Raw genomic sequence first — 18071 nt, 5'->3', positions numbered from 1 at the left:
TTCTCCCTATAACCGGTGGTGTGTGGATCCTGCCAGGATATGACTATGGGTATTTCTACTACAACTTGGTGAGAAATCACCCCCCTAACCGGAGCTGTGAAGTGGAGGGTCTCAAGGCTGTGCTATTCAACTTGGCCATCAGACATTAACAGGGACCTTTTCCATCAGTCTGCAGAGCCCAAAGGAAATGCCATAGGATATTAAACGTGTCAGCACCATGCTTTTCAAGAAGAAATGTGAGAAGCTGGCTTTGGTCACCAAGATGACCACACTCAATCACTGCCTATGCTGGCCTGGGTTGCCTTAGGTTAGTACCCCCCTATTTATCCAGACAGCATAGGATCTTAACTGTATTAGACAAAACAAATAAAGAATTTAGAGTGTAATGTCGAATTATCCACATTTTTGCCTTAGGGGAAAACCACCTTATAGTTGTAAAATGTTGTTATATTTTGTTTAAGGAGGTGTTTGGTAGTGGGGGTGGGTGGGGAGTTAAAGTTACATGGAGTTAAGTTTGGGTTTGTGTTGCCAAGTTTCACCTCAAAATGCAGTATGATTTGTCAAAAGTCAATTTTATGAGTTGCGAGAAAAATTACTTGAGGAAAGAGGTCAGGTCTCCTCAAAAAGAAGGAAAAGACAAAGAAGTAGAAAAGTGCAAAAACTTGGAGAGGGGAAGGCAGACATTCAGGTTCACATTAAGAGTTGACTGCACTCTTCCTAATATCTTAAAGCTTTTTACTGTGAAACACAACACACATTTGGGAAGAATGCACAAAACAAAAATGCTCCCCGGAAGTCCTTTAGTACCATTCATCCACCACCTATTTATACTCACAAGAGTAGCCATTAGCCTGTCTTTGGTGGTGATCACTTCCTTGCTTTCCTTTATAGTTTTTATACTAAGCATGCATCACTAAATAACACAGTTTAATTTAATCTGCTTTTTGAACTTATTATATATGTGGAAATATACAGCATGCACTTTTTAAATTTTTAATGTTTTTAACATCTGGTTTCCTTTGCTGAACATAGTGTTGGAGACATTCACTCATGTTATTGCTGTGGTGTGGCTAGAACATTCACTTTCACTGATGCAGACCACACCATTGCATGAATATCCCACCATTTATGCATCTATTTTACTGTTGGTAGATATTTAGATTGTCTCAATTTGGGGACTATTATAGATAATGCTGCTATAAGCATTTTTGTACGAGAGTTTTGGTGCCTGCAATTGTGCTTGGGTATGTGTGTGCACCCCAGTAGTAAAATTGTTCAGCCATAGAGTATGAGTATCTTCGAAGTTAGCAGATATTGCCCAACTGTTTTCCAGAGTGTTTCTATCAAGTGGTGCTCCCATTAGCATTGTTAAGAGTTACTCCTACTCCACATCCTAACACTTGGTATGCAGAGTCATTTTAACGTTAGCCATTCTTTTGAGTATGTGGTCCTATCTCTTATTTTAATTTGCATTTCTCTGATGACTGAGTCTATTTTTGTATTTTTCTTTGGATATTATCCTCTTTTGCAAAATACTCGTTTTTTCCCACTGGATTTTTTTCTTATTGATTTATAGTTTTTACATTTTTAAACTTTTCTTTTAGGTTCAGGGGTATATGTGCAGGTTTGTTATATAGGTAAACTTGTGTCATTGGCGGGGGGTTTGTTGTTCAGATTATTTCATCACCTAGGTATTAAGCCTAGTTCCCAATAGTTATCCAATAGTTATTTTTTCTGCTCCTCTCCCTCCTCCCAGTCTCTATCCTCAAGTAGGCCCCAGTGTGTGTTGTTCCCTTTTTTGTGTCTATGAGTTTTCATCATTTAGCTCCCACTTATAAGTGAGAACACGCAGTATTTGGTTTTCTGTTCCTGCATTAGTTTGCTAAGGATAGTAACCTTCAGCTCCATCCATGTTCCCACAAAAGATATGATCTCATTTTTTCTTGTGGCTGCACAGTATTCCATGCTATATATGTACCACATTCTCTTTATCCAATCTGTCATTGATGGGCATTTAGGTTGATTCCATGTCTTTGATATTTGAAGAGTGCTGCAATGAACATTCATATGCATGTGTCTTTATGGTAGAATGATTTATATTCCTCTAGGTATATACCTAGTAATGAGATTGCTGGGTTGAATGGATTTTCTGTCTTTGGGAAAATCACCATACTGCTTTCCACAATGATTGAACAAATTTATACTGCCACCAGCAGTGTATTAAGTGTTCCCTTTTCTCTGCAGTCTCATCAGCATCTTATTTTTTGACTCTGTAATAACAGCCATTCTGGGTTTGAGATGGCATCTCATTGCATTGATTTGCATTTCTCTAATGATATTGAGCTTCTTTTCATATGCTTGTTGGCTGCATGCATGTCTTCTTTAGAAAAGTGTCTGTTCATGTCCTTTGTTCACTTTTTAATGGTTTTTTTTCTTGTAAATTTGTTTAAGTTCCTTATAGCTGCTGGATATTAGACCTTTGTCAGATGCATAGTTTGCAAAAATTTTCTCCCAATCTGTAGGTTTTCTCTTTACTCTGTTGATAGTTTCTTTTGCTGTGCAGATGCTCTTAATTAGGTCCCATTTGTCCATTTTTGCTTTTGTTGTGATAGCTTTTGGTGTCTTTGTCATGAAATCTTTGCCTGTTCTTATGTCCAGGATGGCATAGCCTAGGTTGTCTTCCAGGGTTTTTATAGTTTTGGGGTTTACATGTAAAGCTTTAATCCAACTTGAGTTGATTTTTTTATATGGTATAAGGAAGGGGTCCAGTTTCAATCTTCTGCATATGGCTAACCAGTTATCCCAGCACCATTCATTGAATAAGGATTCCTTTCCCCATTGCTTTTGTCAGCTTTGTTGAAGATCAGATGGTTGTAGGTGTGCAGCCTTATTTCTGGGCTCTCTATTCTGTTCCATTGGTTTATGTGTTGTTTTTATACAAATACCATGCTGTTTTCGCTCCTGTAGCCATGTAGTATAGTTTGAAGTTGGGTAACATGATTATCTCCAGCTTTGTTCTTTTTGCTTAGGATTGCCTTGGCTATTTGAGCTCCTTTTTGTTTCCATATGAATTTTAAAATAGTTTTTTTAGTTTTTGAAGAATGCCATTGGTAGTCTGATACAAATAGCATTGAATCTATAAATTGTTTTGGGCAGTATCACCATTTTAATGATATTGATTCTTCCTATCCATGAACATGGGATGTTTTTCTATTTGTTCATGTTATCTTTGGATTCTTTGAGCAGTGTTTTGTATTCTCATTGCAGAGATCTTTCACCTCCCCGGTTAGCTGTATTCCTTGGTATTTTATTCTTTTCCGGGCAATTGTGAATGGGATGGTGTTTCTGATTTGGTGCTCAGCTTGGCTGGTTGTTGGTATATAGGAATGTTACTGATTTTTGTATATTAATTTTGTATCCTGAAACTTTGCTGAAGTTGTTTATCAGCTGCAGGAAGGACTATAGGGTTTTCTAGATACAGAATTTGGGATGCTCAACCTGTATGTTTTAGAATCATATTTTTAATTTCCACAAAAAAGTAGGCTGGAATTTTTATTAAGATTCTATTGAATATATAGATCAATTTGAGGAAAAACAACATCTTTACTATATTGAGTTTACCAATTCATCAGCATGGTATTTCCCACCATTTTTTAATTTAGGACTTTTTAAAAGTTATTTTATTTTTTAATTGACATATAATGACATGTAGATATTTATGGGCTATAGTGATGTTTCAACACATATCATATATAGTCTGCCTGAAAATGTTTTTTCCTGCTGAAATATGTGCCTTTATCAATCTTTAAAATATTTACTGCAAAGTATCTGAATTTTTCATGCTATTATAAATGGTATAATTTAAAACTTTTTCCTTTTAAAAATCCTGTAGGCTATGTGTATGTGTAAATTGAGAGGTGATTTTAAAGTCTTATGTGGATATTCTGAATTTGAGAATAATTTTCATCAATTCTGAAGAATTGTCAGCCATTAACTTTTCAGATACTTCTTCCCAATTCTCTTTCATATCCTTCTGAAATTCTGATTAGATATATTCTTCTGGAAATCTATCCTCTGTGTCTCTTACCTACTTTTATTTCTCTTCCTGTCTGATGTAGAATGTGCTGAATTATCTCTAGAGCTATCCTTCCCTTCACTAATTCTCTCCTTATCTGTCTAATCTGTTGTTTAACCTACTGGTTCTCAAAAGAGGGTGATTTTGTCCCCCAGGAGACACTTGGGGTGTTGTGATCTGCTGAGATGGATCACGAGTTCAGGAGATTGAGACCATCCTGGCCAACATGGTGAAACCCCATCTCTACTAAAAATACAAAAATTAGCTGGGCATGGTGGCACATGCCTGTAGTCCCAGCTACTTGGGAGACTGAGGCAGGAGAATCGCTTGAACCCAGGAGGTGGAGGTTATGGTGAGTGGGGATTGCGCCACTGCACTCTAGCCTGGGTAACAGAACGAGACTCTATCTCAAAAAAAAAAAAAAAAAAAAATGAAAATAAAATAAAAATAAATAAAAAATACAAATTCACAGGACAGCTCCCAACAACAAAGAATTATCCAGCCCAAATGCCAACAGTGTCAAGGTTGACAGACCTTGGTTTTACCTATCTTGAGAGAGACACAGAAAGAGATACACACTTCATATGTAAAGCACATTCTAGTGCTGTTCGTGTGTGTGTGTGTGTGTGTGTGTGTGACAGAGAGAGAGAGAGAGAGACAGTGAGAGAGAAGGAGCTGGAGCTGTTATGGCATAAGCATGTCTTCTGACCAGACAGCTGTAAAAATACCAAGACAGCTTTTATCAACCCTGGCACCAGATATCCTCTAGGCCAGATTGATTCAGTAAATAGAGTGATGAAGGGCAAGACTGAAAGATATTCTGCAGCATTGTTTCTCAAACCCCAGGGTTATGACCCCTGTGGGATTACAGAAACTGGAGCCAAGTTGCTGCATACTCCTATCCAGGGACTCCACCAGCCCCCGGGAACTGATAGACCATCCACAATGCCCCTTTCTCTTGATCATAACAATAACTAATTGTACGCAGTTGCTCACAAAGTACTTCACATACATCATCTGATAAATTCAGTCTGGTCTGTAGGGTGGGTATTTGCATTTTTATAGCTGAGGAAATTGGGGCTGAGAGGTTCAGGAGCTCAGGTGTGGTCACAGCTAGGAGGCGGTAAGGCTGAGACTTCATCCAGGTCTTCTGATCCTGACTTCATCCTAGTCAGGCACTTCCCCATTTCATCAGTTTTTTGTTTTGCTTTTGCCTGTTCCTCTCCCTCCTCTTTTTCTTTCCTTTTCTTAGCACCAACCTGAGAAATCCTAATGATGGGAACTTGGTTCTTTCTCGTTTACTTCATAAAAATCCATCATGTTCTCTTCTTTATCCCTTCCCTTATCACCACTTGCCACCCAGAAATGGGGAAAAGGTTGCTACAGAATGAAATGCTAATAAACATTTTGGTATCACGGCCCAGCAGCACTGAATGTCATCAGGCTCCTGAGTGGGGCACAGAAAATGTTGTCAGTGTTAATAATCAAATGGTTTCGAAGACACTCTTGCTTGCATCATGTTTCTATGTCATTTATTTTTAAAGCACCTTATATGCATCTTCTCAATTGGTCTTGTATATAACACCCCTGTACAATATGGATCACTAACAGGCTACAGATAACGGAACTGAGGCTCAGAGATTAAGAAACTTCTTCGAGTCTCACAGTAATAGAGTCTTCAAGAAGCACATCTGTCTGTGAACAGTGCTGTGCAATAATTTCTGTGCGCCTATAGATACTGATGTGCATCTGAGCCCTCAATCTGGAAAAGGTTAGCAATGCATGGGTTAGATCCTTAACAACATTAACATGATTTACCTCCCCCTCCCCCTTTCTGGCAATAACATCACAAAAGATTAGAAAATGGCTGATACTTACCGTTCAGAAGACCACTTTAATAACATCAGTTTTCTGCCTCGTAGCCCTTGGCAGGACTCTCTTTTCACAGAACACAATGTTGGCACAGGGCCAAGGGATGGCAAAGTTGACTCAGAGGTCACTGCAGTTTATAAGTCAGAATAATAAAAAGGAAGGCAGATTTGACATCACTGGCAAGGGAAAAATTTTGGTGTTGTGCTAAGCAAACGAATTATAGCTAGCTCTGAATAACATAGGAGGAGTAAAGAGCTATTGAAGGGGAAAAAGTCCACGTAAAAAGGCAAACCACTATAGTGAGAGCTTGCAAATGCTCTCAAAATTGACCATTAACTTGTTATTTATCCTAACATCAAAGAACAAAACAGAAACTGCTCAAGAGAACACTTCTGTGAACCAAGGTGAAAGAGAGAAGTGCTTTATGATAAAGTATTGAGAAAACATACACACACACACAAATTGATTTTTGAATTGGCTTTGCTGCAAGCTACATATCTAGAGTAAAAAGCACCTCTTTCCTCACTAAGCTCCTGCAATTTAAAAAAATAAGAATAGAAAAATTCCAAGATAAGCTCAGCTTTTAACCCATTTATGCTTAGTGTTCCATTATCGGAAAGCTAAGCGTGTGAGTTATTTATATTCTACTGCTCAAGGTCATCACCAAGTTCTGATTGCAAAAATTTTAAAAATTGCAACCTCTGGCAAAAATGGGTTAAGTTCACTTAGTGAAAACCAAATACAGCTACAATTATTATTAGGCCTTGGTGTGTGAAGGACTCTAAGAGTTAAAAGCAAACCAGCACCACCTTTAGCCCATAAGGGATTACTCTTTTATTAGTATAGTCTTGGGATTAGTGGAAATGTCTGTCTAATGAATGCAGCTACTATATTTGAGCACATGCCTGAATAAGCTACTTGTTGATTGAAACGTATCTATTTATAAGCACTTCTGCATGTTGTGAAAAATCCATCTGTATTACCACAGCATGGCACCCACCATCTGAATAAAGGCTCTTTGCCATTTCACTATAGGGCCTGTTGAAAGAACGAACAGGCAGAAAGGAAGTGTGTTGCATCCACTTAACAGATTTTATTCCTCACTCTTGGCCAGTAAAGTAGAGTTACCTTATCTAAACAGCAACTTAGATTGATGTGGATGTTACAAAAACAGCAGTGGAAAAAAAGAAATACTTTTCATCAGACTCACCCAGGGTTTTTAGCTTAGTAAACCTACTATAATTCGGACAAATGTTCACAAAGCCTAAACTAACCAGACCTCTGCTTAGGTCATAATCTTTGAACTAAGTCTGGAAAGTAGGTGGATTTACTATACATACTTCTTGTCATTTCTTTTTTACATTTCTGCTTATGAATACCACACTAATGGCATGCCCAAGAGAAACAAGTACAGCATAAGAATAGTCTTGATAACACAGTCAAATAAGTCGATGCTTTCAATGGCTGTGGTCCTCATCTGTGCTAAGGCTCCATCCAAGGTGGGTCCAAGCCTTCCACCCCTAAATGGGGACCTCAACGTCCACTCTGGGAATCTGAGCTCTGAGTCCCACCTGCTCCCACCTCTCAACACCCGGCCACTGCTCTGCCTTCCAGTCTCGGTACCATCTCTGCAAGCTTCTTGAGTTTGCAGTTAGGTATTCCACTGAAGCCTATCTTCTCTCTTTTGCAGTTAGGAGCCCCATTTACTATGCTTATTATGCTACCTCTGGGGAAAAGCTAGTGAGGAATTTATTAAAACTTTATTTAAAAAGAGTAAATTTTATATATATATATATAAAAATGGAGTTTTGCTCTTGTTGCCCAGACTGGAGTGCAGTAGCGCAATCTCGGCTCACTGCAACCTCCGACTCCCAGGTTCAAGCGATTCTCCTGCCTCAGCCTCCTGAGTAGCTGGGATTACAGGCACCCACTGCCACGCTCAGCTAATTTTTTTGTATTTTTAGTAGAGACAGGGTTTCACCATGTTGGCCAGGCTGGTCTCGAACTCCTGACCTCAGGTGATTCACCCGCCTCGGCCTCCCAAAGTGCTGTGATTACAGGCGTAAGCCACCATGCCTGGCCAAGAGTAAATAATCTTAACAAACCATAGGCTATTACTAACACAGACCTCACAGAATTTCTCTTGGAGAACTTTATAAATGATGCTGGGCAAACTGTCCAGGTCCCATTATTAGAAAGAGAAGATTGAAATCAGCGGTCAACTGGAAGCTTCAGCACACGCAGAAACAGTGCAGGCTTTAGTAGTCTTCAAATCCTGGCTCTTTTTCTTTCTAGAGTTTGTGACCCTTAGTTTTCTAGTGATATCACGAACAGACCTAGCAGGGCTCTTTTGATGGTCAAAGATGATGCTATGTGAAATGCCTGGTACATAGTGAGAACTCAATAACTTGTAGCTATTATAATTATTATTCACACTCTGGGAAGGCAGTAAGATTAGAGGATCACATCTTTTCTATTTTTCTAATTGAAAAAGCAAAAGAATAATTCTGAAAGCAAAAGTGTTAATATTGGGAAACCAAAGTGAAACTTATAAGGCATTTGGAAACACAAGCATTTAACCATAATATATCAACACAAAGCACCAAAGACCGTATAATAAATAATACAGCATTGTTTTATGGTTTTTTGCTTTTTGTTTTTTGAAACAGCGTCTTGCTCTGTCACCCAGGCTGGAGTATATACAGATTCTGTATCACTAACTCTGAGGCTAGGTGAAAATGTTTTAAGAGATAGGAACAACTTGATGAAAAGTACTATCATCACCACACTCATTTGCCAGATGAAAAAACCAAGTAGCTAAATTAAATATTAAATGTTAGGTAGCAGAGATGAGGCTTTAATTAGAAAACCCCAAGCTTTCCCTACTTTACCTCCCCACACATTTTCTTCAATTATCTTAAACACTCACATAAGTAAGATTTAAAAAAAAACAAAACTAATAGCTCTATGCCTTTAAAGAAAAGATCTAGTAGCTCTCACTTTTGTGAGATCACTCCAAGATAAAAGAGTAATATATATAATATATTACTTTGACTTTGTCCAGCACAGCATTGGAGAACATGACTACAAGGAGATAGCTCTTCTGTGACTTGGTTTGTGACTTCTCACAATCACTGATGCCTTTCTACCTTGAACCCAAGGAAAGCAAACTGAAGACCAAAAACTTCTACAACTTTGATGCTCTATTTCAGTCTTCTACTTGATTGCTGAAATGATTGTCCTTTTCAGTATTTATTTTCTGTCCATTTTCTATTAGGGTTCACAGCTTGATACTAATAAAAATTAATCTTAAAACCTTGTTCCATCCACCCATTCAAGCATCCACCCATCCATTCACCCATCTATTCCTCAATGACTTCTATAAAAGGTTTAAGTAGACCCTTAATGTTAACTCATTTTATTGGTCTTTCTCACAGGTATTGTCTCTGCTATAAGAGAAACTGCTTTGGGGCATACGCCAACTTTTTTTTTAAGGCAATATGCTAATAGAAAAGAAGCAGGTGGTTAAGAAATGAGAGCATTTAGCACTGGTAAACATTCATAACCAAAATTCACTATGAAAGAGTTTTTTAAAGACGGTTTTTAAATGTTCAGGATACTTAATGGATTATGAATTTTTAAGTTTCCAAAGGCAGCCAAAACTCACAAAGAGGCTACGAGTAGAAATTATTTACATCTTATATATAAGAACATGGAAAAAAAAAGGGCCAAGTGATTTATACATGGGACCCAAAATGTAGCAACCCAAGCCAGGACTTAGAATTCCTCACTATGACTTTTGGACTAAGATTATTAAGCTCAGCTGCTGCCTTCAATATTTGGTTCCATAGACATCGAAAGCATTTTACTTTGGCATTTCTGTAATATGGCACCATTAATAGCTGTCTTCACCCATAATACCCTAATTAAACAACTATCTTTGGGGCTGGTCGTATACACAATGAAGGGGCAACAGCCTAGTTCCTAGTAACTAAGTAAAAATTTAGGTTATGCCATTTTATTCTTGCATTTTCTTGATTTAGAAGTTAAACCATGCTCACATTTCCAATTTCGCCAAGTCTGTATCTTTCTGAAACAAGCACAAAATCTCAAGAAGCATAAATGTTTCTACCTCCAAATCCACTCTTTTATCACTTTTGAACAATAAAGCAGTCAATCTAATGATTTCACAAACTTGTAGTATATGATTTTCATCTGTTTAGACAAAAGGTTTTCCAGAGTTTGATCCAATTAATGTTAGGCTGAAAGAGAATAAACCCTATATTAAAAACAAAATTAATTTATTTGCTCTTTGTGCCAAAATACCTCAAGAATAAAAATACTGAACTCAACTATAATTAGACCTGACGAAATAGGGAGTTTTAAAAATTTAACATACTTCAGAAAGCATATAAAATTGAAAACCTCACAAAACCAAGAATTTGTCATAAAACAAATTTATTTTAAAAATCAGTATCTTGCATTTCAGATATACAGATGTATCTTTTATCAGAAGGTGAAAGCACCTTTTCCAGAATCTGCTCCCTGCAGAGTCAATACTGATTTCGAAACTGGTTGCTTAGGTCTTGGAGCTCTGTCACTAAGGTGTCCATAGCTGTTATGTCATCAGCTAATTCCCTGGACATTTCTCCAGTTGCCACATCTGTAAAAAGTTGCTGTAATATAAAAAACAAAGCAGAAGTATTAAAACAATACAAATTTCTTTAAAATAAAATAGATACAGAGTATAGAGTTAAAAAACCTTTTGCATAATAATACTAAACAATTATAATAGCAATGGTAGCATTTTTTTCTGTTCACTAGCCTAGAAATGTACAAGCTAAAATAATTAAAGGGTGAATCAAAACAACATGCCTGAACTTATAAATTCAAATGAGCTCTGCTCTTCAAAGCATTTGCCTAAATTCTGATTATTCATTTCAATGTTATAGGATGGTTTTTGAATGAACAGACATAATTCAACCAAACAAAACGAGTTTATTTATTGTGTATGCAGGCAAAACAAATATATTCTATATTCAAATTCATATAAATCATACCCTTTATGCTACTTATTTGAAAATTAATTTGGCTTAGGCCTCAGAGACCACAAAGATTATCCTAGAAAAAAGTCCAGCAAAATAAAAATAACTGTGTCCTCTCCCTGAAAAAGGAATTGCCTTGGGAGGTTTATTGTAACAGATTTCAATAATGCTCCCATAGCTGAAAACATTTGGAAATGCCTCTCCGGGAACTGCCTGCTGAGCCAACATAGGCCCCCAAGAAAATCAGCTTCAGGATTTTATGACCCCATTGTATGTGTATGTGTGTACACGTGTGCACGTGTGTACATGCGACTGTGTATATGTTTTATTCAGAAATACCATTTATGTAGCTTGCCAAACATCTGTTTCATTGGATTTGACTACATGATTTGTACAGCATTTCATAACAAAATGAAGTAGGAACTGCTCCAATGTCATCAGTAGAGAAAACACCTTTTAGGAAAATAATCTAGCCTCACATAGTTTTTTTGTTTTGTGTGTGTGTGTTTTTAAACTAAGAATTACAGTGCTTGCAAATCATAATCAATCGGCATCACTTCCCTGTGGGGTAAGGAGGAAGCACAGAGAAACTGAGGCTTAGAAAAAAGTGAATAATTTGCTGAGAGTCCCAAAGACTGTAAGGGGTCAAATCTGTTCTGTGTCCAGGCTCTCCAGCACTCTCACGAACAGCCCCTTCACGCCACTCTTGGCAGCAAACCTGTACAAGGACAGGGTGCGAATGGGCAGGGGAGTCACTCTGTCCTGGGAGAGCACGGACTGGATGATTTGTTAGGTGAGTCTCTAGGTACTAGGAGCTTATTTCCATGAAGTCCCTGGCCTGGCAAGAAAAGACCTGAGATTCATTCAGTTAAGCCTATTTAACAGAGGCTGCAAGCAATTTAAGATAGTTATTCTCATTCATTTCCAATCTTCACTTTCACTTTTTAAAGTATTCTAAAAAAGTGACTTTTTTGGAATGCAATTCAGTTTGACAAACCTAATACAGTAAATAGAAAAGGCATAAGATCTACGAAACCAGAGACTCCCAAATATATGTGAAATATGCTTCAGAGGAGGCACTGGGAGGTAATTTTTCCCATTTTTGGATAATCCAGTTGGCATCTAATGAGAATGAAAATCTAAAGACAGATGATGTTCCGGGGCCGCATTTTCATTATTTGGGAATCTACCATAATATGGGAAGGTGTGCAGTACCTGCACAGACAATACTATTGAAGTCATGCAAGTATAGATTACATAAAATAGTAATTTATAAGAAAAAGCTTTGCACAGACAAAAGGAAGCCACAGTATACCCTGAAGAAGTAAACTACTGTGGTAGTAGCAGAAGTAAACTACTTTGATTAGATCACTGATCAAAAGTAGGAAACAAAGCTCCCACTTTGGGAAGGAAAGTCACAGGAAAAAACCCTGCTGCTCTGACTTTGAGGGAGCTCTTGTAGACACGATTTTGAAGTTGTGCTGCCAAGCTAGGAGGAAATACAGTTCTCCTGGGTCATGCAGATCAACAGGAAAAGTGAAGTAAGTTAATTATTTAAAGAGGCAAAAATGATGCCTTGATCTGAAAAGATCAAACCATTAATAAGAACAAAAAAAATACTCAGAAAGGTGGTTACAGAGTAAAAAGGTATTCAGAAGTGGCCTCCGTGTGCCAGAGACTTACTCTCAGAAGTCAGTCAAAATTACTTTGCAACCCAAGATGCAATAGTGAAAGCAAGTAAAGGCTAGAAAAGTAAGTGCTAAATTGTGCTAGAAGTTATATTTGTCCAAATTTTGCTTCCAGAGGTATAATCCCAACCTGGCTGCACAGTAAAATCACATAGGAAATTCAACAGATATCCTGGGTCCATCCCAGACCTGAATCTACATTGGTCACAGATCGAGCCCAGGAATCAATCCAGTCTTCAATAAAGCTCCCTGAGTGATTCGTAGGCATCTCTGGCCCAGCACTGGTCCAAAAGTTAGTTTTTGTGAACTAATGGTATACTTCAGTTGTCAAACCTCTATTGCCATCTACCTTAACAATTTTGCTCAAATTCATATACCACTTACTTAATATTTTTATCTAAGCCAAATACAAAATAAGCAATAATATTCATGAAATTATAGGCTTGATGAGCTAGTCTACTTTTTTTCTAGTATGTACTGAAATGAATATATATTTAAACCAGAAGTTTACCAGTGGCATATATGACACACTTTGGGGGAAAATGACAATAAATACAAGAGCATTGCTTTAATTTAATTTAAGGAAAGCATTAAGGGCTGAATTGTAAACATTAATTTCAAAGACTTTTTTTTTTTTGGAGACGGTATCTCACTCTGTCACCCAGGCTGAAGTGCAGTGGTGCAATTTCGGCTCACTGCAACCTCTGCCTCCCGGGTTCAAGCGATTCTCCTGCCTCAGCCTCCCGAGTGGCTGGGATTACAGGCACCCGCCACCATGCCCAGCTAATTTCTGTATTTTTTAGTAGAGATGCGGTTTCACCATGTTGGCCAGGCTGGTCTCAAACTCCCAACCTCAAATGATCTGCCCCCTTTGGCCTCCCAAAGTGCTGGGATTATAGGCATGAGTCACTGTACCCAGCCAATTTCAAAGACTCTTAAGTCATACACATTTAGAGTGGTCTAGCCATTAGGCCAATAGTATCCTCACAACACAACCAACCATGAGGGGGCTGCTATATAAAATATAACATGCGCCTAAAATTGTCACTGATGTAAAAGAAGATTTAACAGCAATAAGCTGATACTAATGACCTTTTTCTATAAGACAATTCCAATTCATTCACATGTCACTCTCACCTTTGCTTTAGATAACAAGCCCCGTAAATTGAGTCGAACTGAAGAAAGCATTTGTACAGCTTCTTGGGGACTGGATTTGTTTTTACTGCATTTTATGGCCACTGGAAAATAAATATGGAGAGAAACATCCATTAAAAAGTGTTAATAATAATTCACAGGTACAAAAGCCAATTATTTAATTAGAATTTTATAGTAACAGACTTTAGAAACACTTCTACCTGGAAAGTTTTTATTTTTGAAAAATAATAATTATGTACATAGCTTTCCCCTTTATCCTTCCTCTTCTTCTTCTTTTTTTTTTTTTTTTAAGATACGGGGTCTCACCCTGTCACTCAGGCTGGAGGTGTGGCATGCAGCCTTGAACTACTGGCCTCAAGCTAGCCTCCTGCTGCAGCCTCCCAAAGCACTGAGATTACAGGTGTCAGCCATTGCACCTGGCCTTTCTCTATCCTTCTTTAAGAATGATAATTTACTGCTCCACAGAATTTTGGGGAAAACAGGTGATTTTTGGTGAGTTATGGATCACTGGGAAGAGACCCTAAACACCTACACATGCATGCATTTGAGCACACACACGCACACATGTGCATAGACAAATAAAATTAGGCAAGGAGACAAAATATTATTGAAAACAAAGTATCCACACAGACAAAAACAGATGCAGCACATCTTTGTGTGGCTTTCCATGCTACCAAGTCCCCAAAGGGGACTTCACAACTGCTGATGACACAAGCCTAAGGAAGTGACATGCCAGATCTGTATGGCTCAATTCTTACTGCATTTTCAAAATCAGGGTTTGAAGCACCATTCAGGAAGCACTGACAGCAACCCATGTGTCTTCATTTAGAGAACGTGACCACAACCAGGTTCTTAAGTTCCTGAGCAAGGCTTGGCATCAGCAGGGAATGGGGAAGAGTGAATCACAACTCTGCTCCCAGCATTCTGGGGAACCCATTTTCCCAAAACCTGAAATTACGAAGAAGGCATCGTTCTTCCTGGTAGAAGGCCTGGCTGTTAATGCTTTATGAGAACAAGTGAAGAGCTTTGTACAAACATAATGCCCAATATTTCCCCACTGACTTGTTCTTGGTTTTGTTCCCTAAATTATGCTCACTAAATTCAAACAGACCAATCATCAGATACTCTTTTAAAATGACACTAAACAGCGCAAGGATTAAAGTCTACTTTATACTCTAGATTGTAGACCAAGGATAGAAAATCAATTTTTTTTTTTTTTTTTTTGAGACAAGGTCTCGCTCTGTCACCCAGGCTGGAGTGCAGTGACACAATCATGGCTCACTGCAGCCTCAACCTCCAGGATTCAAGTGATTCTCTTACCTCAGCCTCTCAAGTAGCTGGGACCACAGGTGCATGCCACCACAACCAGCTAATGTTTTAATTTTTAAATTTTTTGGTAGAGATGGGGTCTCACTATGTTGCTCAGGCTGATCTTGAACTCCTGGGCTCAAGTGATCCACCCACCTCAGCCTCCCAATTACAGGCATGAGACAACATACCCAGCCCAACAGATTTCTTTTTGCATGCAAACACTAATCAATCGGTAGAGGCTGCCTGTGCCTGGCAAAACAGAGTTCTGTCATTAATTAATATCTTCCAAAGCCAGCAAGAACCAGGTTTGACATTCCTATTTTAGAGTAATAATGAGGAATAATAATTAGACTTTGACATTTCTCATTAAAGGGTGAAAGGATGCATAGTAATTAGCAATGTTAAGCCCGTTTTCAAAAGGCAGAATTAGCCCAGAGATAGTGGGGATTATTAGTCTGTTTCTCTTAGTAGAGGAAAGTTGTAACCACCATGGCAGCAGTATTTGAGCTGTTTAGTACCCAGCAGTTTAGATCAGAAACTGTTGTATTTCTTTTTTTAATCCCTTATTTTCATTCTGACAAAAGCAAAAGTAAAGCAAAAAGACAGATATACTCTATTAGTTTTCCTACTCAATCCCATTTCCAAAAGGCATTATAGACTGAGATAGAGAGAGACAGCTAGAAGGAGAGAAATAACTTGCTGTTTCAAATCATCAGAAAATCTGAAGCAGCAGTGCCTCCTCTATGTAGACTGCAGTTAAAATGCATTAACTCTTATTTTAAAAACTCCTGGATGGCAAAGAGCTAAAACACTTTAGCCCACCCTTTCCCAGAAAATAAAATAGCAGAAACTATAAATGTATATCTTCCAGACAATACAAATGAGCACACAATGACGACATTGTTATAGGGAGGCCTCAAATACTATGTCAAGGTCGCAATATCTTATCAAGCTTTCTGAAGTGCATGGCTACCTTAATGATGGCAACCCAAGGAGTAAACCATGTGGAGATTTTTAAAAATGTTATGCAGTCATGCATCGCTTAATGACAGGGATACGGTGTAAGAAATGTGTGGTTAGGCAATTTTGTTGTTGTGAGAACATCGTAGGGTGTACTTACACAAACCTAGATGGTATAACCTACTATGCACCTGGCTACATAGTATATAGCCTACTACTCCTAGGCTACAACCCTGCACAGCATTTGACTGTACCGAACACTGCAGGCAATCAGAACACAATGGTAAGTATTTGTCTATCTAAACATTGGGAAGGTACAATAAAAATATGGTTTTATAATATTATGAGGCCACTGTCATATATGTGGGTCCACTGGTGACCAAAATGTTGCTATGGGATGCTTGACTATATTTCCTTTTTATAATTGGGTGGGGTGGAGGAACAATGTTTTGAAGAGACTCATACACAGAGAAATCCAGCTTATTCTTTGAGCACTAATGTACAAAAGTAACAAGGAAATGGTTAAGATTTATCTTTGTAAATCTAAAATATCATTAGAAACGAAAGCTGGGCATCCACTCAAATATGCTTAAAATGTTGTAGGAGCATGAACACATAATTCAATGATGTCAAAGGAGAACTTAAAAGAATGGACACTTGTTTTTCTCCAAGTATTGCCCTGATGAAGAAAATAATGCCAATAATAGTTTAAACCCAACTTTAAGATGCAAAATAAAGATTTTTCCTAGAGTATCTCTTTAACCTGCATATCTCTCTTTGACAGGTTTAATACCATTACTTGGTGAGTACAGAAAATATCATGGCTTTGACAGTTCATAGAAATGCTTAGAGTTGGCAAGTTGAAGTAGATAAGATAAATTTTTCAAAGTAAATCCCATCCTGCTAATTATGTACCTAATACATCAGTGTGGGTTTCCCCAAATATCATACTATATCCACAAAGACCAAAAGCATAAGGACTGGATCCCATCTGAGCCCACCCACCATGAGGTCAGTAGAAGCCACGTGAATTCTAACCACCCCCAAAACATCCTTCTACGGCTCTGTTAGCAATTACCCAAAACTTTTCTACATTGACTTTCAGCTGTACGGAGCTCAGCAGTTCTACCTTCTCTGCCAAGTGCTAGGTGACTCAGGAAATTAGAAATTTATATCCTTTAGGTCAAAGATATCAAAGGTCAAAGGTAGAATTATCAACTACCAAGCTAATTTCTAAATTGTTTGAATGTTCTGTGACTTCTTTATAAGCAAGCCAAACTTTATCCTTGTTCTTAATTTTTCTCTTTTTAGTTTTGAGTCCCTTATCATCTATAGCTCAAGTCCTCTACTTTGGAAGGAAGAGGGTGGTGGTGAGAGGGTAGGGTATTAACATCTAAACCACGTGTGAAATACTGCTAAGTGTTTGAATGTTTTCATTTATTCTTCATGGGTAGGTATTATCCCATTTTACTGATGAGGAAAGTAAGGCTCAGAGAAGTTAAATTATTCACCCAAGGTCAACTAGCAAGCATGTGGTAGAGCTGGTCCTGGAGCTTAGGCCTCCCTGATTCTAAAGCTCTGCCCTTTGCATTCTTCCTTGTTTGCTCCCTATTTGTTGTAATTATTAGTGGCAGCAAGGAAGTTAGGCAGGCAGGGAAGTAGGAGGAGAACTTTAGGATTGGTTTAAGGTCCTTGTGATTCAGTTCTTAACATTGGGGGCATCATTATTTTATTGGAACTGCATCACACACCCATATTCAAATATAAATATAAAAATGCATTACCAAATTTAACTGGCATTTTTAAAAATTAATAATTAAAAGCAATGCTTATTTGGACTATATTTACCCAAAAGTCACATAATTTTATATGTAAGTTTAAACCTCTCCTCAAACAATATCCTCTACCATTTCCCAAAGATAAGGCTTATATTTTATATTTCTTTTGTATATGCTATAGCTCTTT

General features: G+C 37.9%; 1 protein-coding gene across 3 annotated transcripts in view; it reads right to left on the bottom strand.

Moving 5' to 3' along the window:
* Positions 1-10385: 10385 nt before the first annotated feature.
* The window catches only part of TTC27 (tetratricopeptide repeat domain 27), a 201509-nt gene continuing 193823 nt past the window's right edge, over positions 10386-18071 (bottom strand). For all 3 annotated transcript variants that reach the window (XM_032172645.2, XM_058426737.1, XM_032172646.2), the window contains 2 exons: positions 13818-13918; positions 10386-10623 (listed from right to left, as the gene is read on the bottom strand). In XM_032172645.2, coding sequence (XP_032028536.1) covers positions 10501-10623; positions 13818-13918 — 224 coding nt within the window. In that variant the 3' untranslated portion in view covers positions 10386-10500. The remainder of the gene's footprint in view (positions 10624-13817; positions 13919-18071) is intronic.

The sequence above is a fragment of the Hylobates moloch genome, unplaced genomic scaffold, assembly GCF_009828535.3.
Source record: "Hylobates moloch isolate HMO894 unplaced genomic scaffold, HMol_V3 SCAFFOLD_13, whole genome shotgun sequence".
Classification (NCBI taxonomy): domain Eukaryota; kingdom Metazoa; phylum Chordata; class Mammalia; order Primates; family Hylobatidae; genus Hylobates; species Hylobates moloch.
This window is presented reverse-complemented; position numbering and strand designations above follow the sequence as displayed.